General features: G+C 36.3%; 1 protein-coding gene across 2 annotated transcripts; it reads left to right on the top strand.

Annotated features, from left to right (window-relative positions):
* The first annotated feature begins 542 nt into the window (after nucleotides 1-542).
* On the top strand, nucleotides 543-5,143 carry LOC142618384 (protein SICKLE). 2 transcript variants are annotated; one of them, XM_075791302.1, is made up of 3 exons: nucleotides 543-747; nucleotides 2,968-3,319; nucleotides 3,988-5,143. In XM_075791302.1, exons 2-3 carry the CDS (start codon nucleotides 3,007-3,009, stop codon nucleotides 4,695-4,697), a joined length of 1,023 nt encoding a protein of 340 aa, XP_075647417.1. In that variant the 5' UTR covers nucleotides 543-747; nucleotides 2,968-3,006; the 3' UTR covers nucleotides 4,698-5,143. The 2 variants fall into 2 exon arrangements, with proteins under 2 accessions (XP_075647417.1, XP_075647416.1); XM_075791301.1 differs by having other exon boundaries at nucleotides 548-747; nucleotides 3,985-5,143.
* The last annotated feature ends 1,230 nt before the right edge of the window (nucleotides 5,144-6,373 follow it).

Genomic DNA, 6,373 nt, shown 5'->3' with positions numbered 1-6,373 from the left:
AAACAATTTATTAATGACAAAGTTATTGATCTTTAATGTTCTAAATATTTTGCAAGAATAAAAAATATATGAAAAAGATGTATTTGTCAAAATTCACATTCAATAAAAAAATAGTATAAAGTTGTAACCTTAGACTGTAATTAACTTTATAACGAAAATTTGTCCCTATCTCTAGTAAGTCTAGTGACAAATTACGCATAAATAGTCTCTTCAATCAATACCCCCATATAATAAATTCCAAGAAGATAATTCAAAACAGGTTTGAAAGTTTAACTTTTTCTTTTAAGTAATTTCCCAAAAAAAAAAGAACAAACAAACAGAGAGTAAAACTGTGCGTTTTAATCACCAATGCCCGGCCAATGCCCACGATTGTATCATATTCCTCAGGGTCCGGCTCCCCTCCCGTTTAAATCCCTCCATTTTTCTCCAGTTTTTATTTCGATGAATGACACTTGGCAAGAAAATGATCCAACGGTTAAAAATAAAAGGAACTCAATCTCATCTTCTTTGTCTCCAATCTAATATATCCTCCTCTTTTTTCTGCAACATCACCTACAGTTCCTCAAACCTGTTTTGTTTTTATTATTATTTTTTTCTGCTTTCTTCAGCAACCTTTCGAAAGCACTTTCAAAAATATTGTTTCGGTTCCATGAATGTGCACCCTGTACGAGCTTGAATTACACCGAGAAATCCAGTACGGCCCGATCCAATTTACTCAAGTTTCTCACTGCCTTCGAGCTTTTTAAGGTATACCCCCCCCCCCCCCAAAAAAAAAACCCCTCTTCATCCGTGGCTTTTCATTGCTTGATTTTCCTATTTGCTATTTGGTTATGCTTTATTTCATCCAACTCTCTTGAAATTTTTACAGTTTCACCTGCTGTAACTGTTTATCATAGCAATTTGATGAATTTCGTGGCAAGCAAATAAACAATTGGTATTGGTGTTAGAGTAACTTTTGTTGTTGTTGTTGATGTTCTAATGGTTGAATTCTAGGGCTCATATAGGTAGCTAAGTTTTATGTTTCTGTTTAAGGTTGTTTATGTCATGCTAGCATAGATTTATTGCACAGGGTAAAACTTAGGTACAACTCCGGGTATTAGCATAAACTACTTTTTTTTTTTTTGATAAGTATATTAGCATAAGCTACTTAGCCCGTCAGGATTACCCGGCAACTGGTATTCGCTGTAGGGGACAGTTTTCCGTAGGTTTTATTGGCTAGAGGCAAGTCCAAAAGACTGTTTTTTGGTGTATTTCTTAGATGCTGTGCCTTAGAATTTCCAATCAAAATCAACCATTTTGCTGTATTAATGCAGAATATATTTTCTGTAAAGACAATTGAATTTTAACCACGTGGTTTATTGGCCAATGCAAAATTGGCGGGACCTAAGGTACAATACCTAAGTAACTGTACCTAAGTTTTGCCCTATTGCATATTTCTAATGGCCTAGTTTTATGTGAGTGCATCTAAGACAGAATTTGATATTAGCTCCTTACGTATTGCAATGGCTTATTTATATTGGATTTTTGGGTGGCTGGTATCGATATTGGCTGATTTTGATGCAATACCAGTAGAACTCTGGTATTGGCATATGTCCACAAAGTAACAATCAATAACAGGCTGACAACCATTACCAGCTAATATTGGCCGTTATTAAACAATATATGGGATTGGAAAAAAAATTCGTGGCCACGACACTTGTGGACTGTGATGTAGCAAATATTATGTACACTATTATTGATACTGAAATAAAGTTAATTCTCTCTCATTTGATTTTTAAATACTAATAGAAGATCTTTTATGAGTTCATCCATTTTATTGTCGTCTATGACACCTTTGTATTAGAAATTTTGAGGGGTTGTAGGCTTGTAGCAAAACATGCTTTTGCTGGGAGGTTACCTTTTGATTCTCAATACATAATGTAGTGTATATATCACTACAACCCTTTTCACTGCCTAATTTATGATAGAATTGAATTATTTTGGTGTTACAATTTAGTGTTTCATTGATTATGTTGGAAACAATAAGGCCATATCTGTGGTGAAGCAGAACCTTCAGCATTAGTGATTAAACATGGTGGATTTTTCTTCTCCTTGAAATTTTTTGGATGGGTTGTCTTTACCATGTTTGATAGATAAGGTAGTTAGGTGCTTTGATTCAGTCCAATGGTTCGCTTCCTGTCTTGTAGTTCTGCCACATGCCACCCATAGCCCACACCCCCTTCCTCCCGTAGTGCCTTTTTTATTGTTTTACTGTGCCAGTTTCAAACCAAAGATTTATCCCAGTCCTATCTCTTTACCACCTATATACACTGGGCCCAGGGGCTAAAAATAAGCATTTGTTGTGGTTTGCTTCATGACAGATATACCTGGGAGATTTTCTTTAATGTTATTGTGTTACCTTTCCCTTTTAAGTCATTGAAATTATGGGGACATGAGACAGTCTGAAAGTGAATTTTTAATATGATTATTGTTGATGTTTCTTTCCCTTTTTAAAAGCTTTTGAACATTGCAAGCACTTTAAAACCTGTGTAAAATGCAAAGTTTTTGATAATATGCCAGCGCTTTTTGTTAAATTTAGCAATAAAAACCGACATGCTTAATTATATAAATAAAATACAAGAAGCTCAGTCTTCTTTCATAATTTTGCATGCCAAAACTCATGTCACCAGTTTTTCTATATGGATCATTCTTTTCTTATAGGGATACAACAGCATAAGTGAGAGTAGTTGTTGATTGAGTCATTGAGTGTACATCTTTTCTTTGTCTTTCTTATGCATCTAAATAAATGCAGATAGAGAGAGACGCGGAGGGGAAAGCAGTGATGAAAGTGTTAAACCCTGCTTGCTATTTTTTGAACTTCAATATCAGTTTACTCATTTTGTTATCCAGTTTTGTGATAAAAGTAGAAGCATGAATTTTTGCATCAAGCTGGGTGGCTCTTTGTTAATATTAGTTCATGTCTACCAGGGAATGAGCTGTGGCTACTGTTTTGATCAGTGAGGTTAAATGGAGGATTCAGAGAAGAGAAGAGAAAGACTGAAAGCAATGCGCATGCAAGCTGATCAGACTGAAGCTTCTAGTAATGTTGCAAGTCTCACTGTGCCTGTTTCCCTTTCCAATCCATTGCTTGAAACCTCTGCAACTATGGCAGTGCAGGAGGAGTCACGTGCTCCAAGGTTTGATTTTTATACAGACCCAATGGCAGCGTTCTCTGATAGCAGGAAGAGGAGCGAGGCTAGTAATCAGATTAGACAAGATTATTTCACATCTCCAAGTAATCATGGTTCTCCAATGGCACAGTTTTCACCATCTCTTCCAGGTTTGTAATATTTACATCTTTTGGTAAAATGGTCACATTGGATTACCTCAAACAAATAGATGCATATTTGTATAACCAAGCATGCAATTTTTTTTTTTAATGAAGCTTTGGTTCTTGGGTGACAACATGATGTGATACTTTACTGTTATTAATAAATTAATGGAAAATGAAACCATTTTCATTCTAAAAATGCTATTCTTTTTTATCTATATATGATTTATTCTGGTGCTTTGAGTATTTAGGAGCCACTTATTGAGATGAAACATGGTTGTTAGAGAACATGCCATTAGTAGTTACTCAAAGGAGCTTGAATGAATCCTAGCCAAGTACTTACCACCTAGTGGGACATATTGACTAGAAAATATTTGGAGGTCCATGCTCAGGTTTCAGTTGTTAACCTTGGGCAACTTATTCCCTCTGTCTATCATAGGTATGTCCTTGTGAAAATGCATGCAGTAAACTTTTAAATCCTATTTTAAGGCTTATCCTTTTAATGTCAGTGAAAAATGGGATTCTTGCATTATAATTTGTTTTATCATTGCAATAATGCCCAGAATGTTTTATGATTATTATTGGTCGCCTAAAGTTTCTCTTTTGCTTTAGTTCATAGTCAATGAGATGCCTTGTCCCATTATCCCTTAACATATTCATTTACTATGATTTAGCAGGACCAAGGAACCCTGGAATGACTCTGCCTCCTGCTCATCAAATCCAGACAAGCAGTTCTCCCAATCAGATGATGTACCAAGCACAAGGTTCTTATTACAACTCTGGTCCCCATAGAAGCCCAATAGGAACAGCCAGTCCTTTTTCCATGCATCTGCGAACTCCTGAAGTCTGGAATGGACCAATGAACCCATCTAACTATAGGTTTCCATCTAATCCATCTAGAGGGGGTCATCTTCCAAGCCCTGGCTTTGGACCAAGAGGTAGCCCGCATTTCAATACTGGGCAAGGCAGGGGTCACTGGGTCAGCCACAGTCCAAGCCCTGGTTCAAGACATGGAGGCAGTCCTAGCCCTGGTTCAGGAAGAGGAGGGGGCCGCTGGTATGGAAGTAGCATGAGCCCTGGTTTGGGACAGAGTAGTGGACGGGGGCGGGGTTCTCATGCTCATCTATTGACACTAGAGCGGTTTTATAATGAGTCCATGTTAGAAGACCCATGGAAACTTTTGGAACCAGTTGTATGGAGGAGTGTGAGTGCTTTAGTGAATAGTTTGAACACCCCTACCTCACCAAAATCCTGGATTACAAAATCTCCTATAACAAAAAGACCGAAAGTTTCAGAATTTTCAAACAAGTCAAGTTCTCAACCAAGCTTAGCAGAGATCTTGGCTGCCTCTTTTAATGAATCTGTAAATGATGCATCAAGTACATGACGGTTGCTGGGAGTTCCATAGAGTCTTTTGCTACACTTACTTCCCTACTCAGTAAGGTTTCTATCCAGAAAGCGAAGAAGGGAGGCAAAAAGGTGTTTGGCGGACTCACACACTGTAAGAGGGGGTATATATATATCGGATGTATGATATACCTTCTCTTAAACACCTAATTACAAAAAATTCCATTCGAAGAAACTCTTTCATATTTGCAATTGCATGTAATGATCGCTGGTGAAATTCAGAGTAAACTATCAGATGGCTTCAAGCATCTGATACTGTACTAACATAGCCAATTGATTTTGGTTATGTTTTCAAGTTCTTGTGGCTAGGTTTCCTTTGCAGTTGAATATTTCTACAATTTTGTTACATATTTATCGCTTCAGTGTGCATTTGGAATCTTTCGATTCACTGCTTACTGCAGTGTATTAATGTATAGTTTTTTAAAACCCTGCTCTTTATATATATATATATATATATATCTGTAATTTTGCCCCAAATAAGCAAATACGCATAAAGCAACAACACAACTACGCGGAAGAGGTGGATGGAACTTTCAGGAAAGGTGATTAATCGTCATAGTCACTGTTATGGGCACGTACCATAAAATTACATTTTCACCATTCTCATGTTTATGATCAATGGTGATGGGAGGGAGGTAAAAGTGACCAAGTATTGGATACATGGAGCTGGTGGCAAATATTATGAAAGTGTCATTCAATATTTCTGTCTCTCTTTTTAGAGGAGAGAGAAAAAGAAGAAAAAAAAATGGAGCTCACATGTGTGTTCATAGACCTAGCTCACTTGAACCTGACTCGTGCAGCATTCGAGCAATAGTGTGACTTGTCATTACTCGAATTCATAATTTTCAAAATCACTGGTGTGATGGGTCACGTGTGCCAATATTTTGTCTTCTTATATCTATATTGTCCTTCAACTAAAATGACGCAGTTTTCTAAGTTTGTTTGAAGGGATTGTGGATCAATTACTTTTTGAACAAAGTTAGGACTACCTTATAAGTTAGTTTTTTTTTTTTTTTTTTTTAAATTTTTATGTATAACTCTTTAAAAAATAAGTATATTTTAGTAAAAAATATTTCAACAAAAAGTTAAGTTATTTTTAAACATACACAATTTGCATGGTACTTTGTAGCAACAATTGAGTCTAATTGCCAGTTTTTGTCACAAGTAGTAACAGTTGTATCTACTTGCCAGTTCTCATCATGGTAACTACTAACAAGGGTTTTTTTTTCTTCAAAATAACACTGATTTACAAACAATTTTATTAGTTAGCACATTTTCAAAACTATTTAAGAAACTAACATATCGAGTGTAATAAACTTGATTTTGGAACGCTAGATCGAGTCCGTAGAAATCGATTTCTTTTAAATTGAAATCGAGCCTTACAGACTCGATTTCAATACTCAGCAAAAAACAACTTCTTTTCCAACAATCAAATAACTTCTTCTTCTCCAACAATCAAACACAACAACCAAAGAGAAACAACACAATCAACAAAACCAAAGCAAACCTAGAGACCTACAACGAAATCAACAAACCCAAGCACCTGATCAATGTCGAACGGCATGGTGGTTCATCTACGCCAGTGTGGTGCTTCCTTGTCCTCTTCTCTAGAGCTCGTAGTGTGGGTTTGGGTGGATTGAGGTTTTAGTGATGAAG

Source organism: Castanea sativa, chromosome 12 (assembly GCF_040712315.1).
Source record: "Castanea sativa cultivar Marrone di Chiusa Pesio chromosome 12, ASM4071231v1".
Taxonomy (NCBI): Eukaryota; Viridiplantae; Streptophyta; class Magnoliopsida; order Fagales; family Fagaceae; genus Castanea; species Castanea sativa.
Note: the sequence above shows the minus strand (reverse complement) of the source record. Positions and strands in the feature narration are given on the sequence as shown.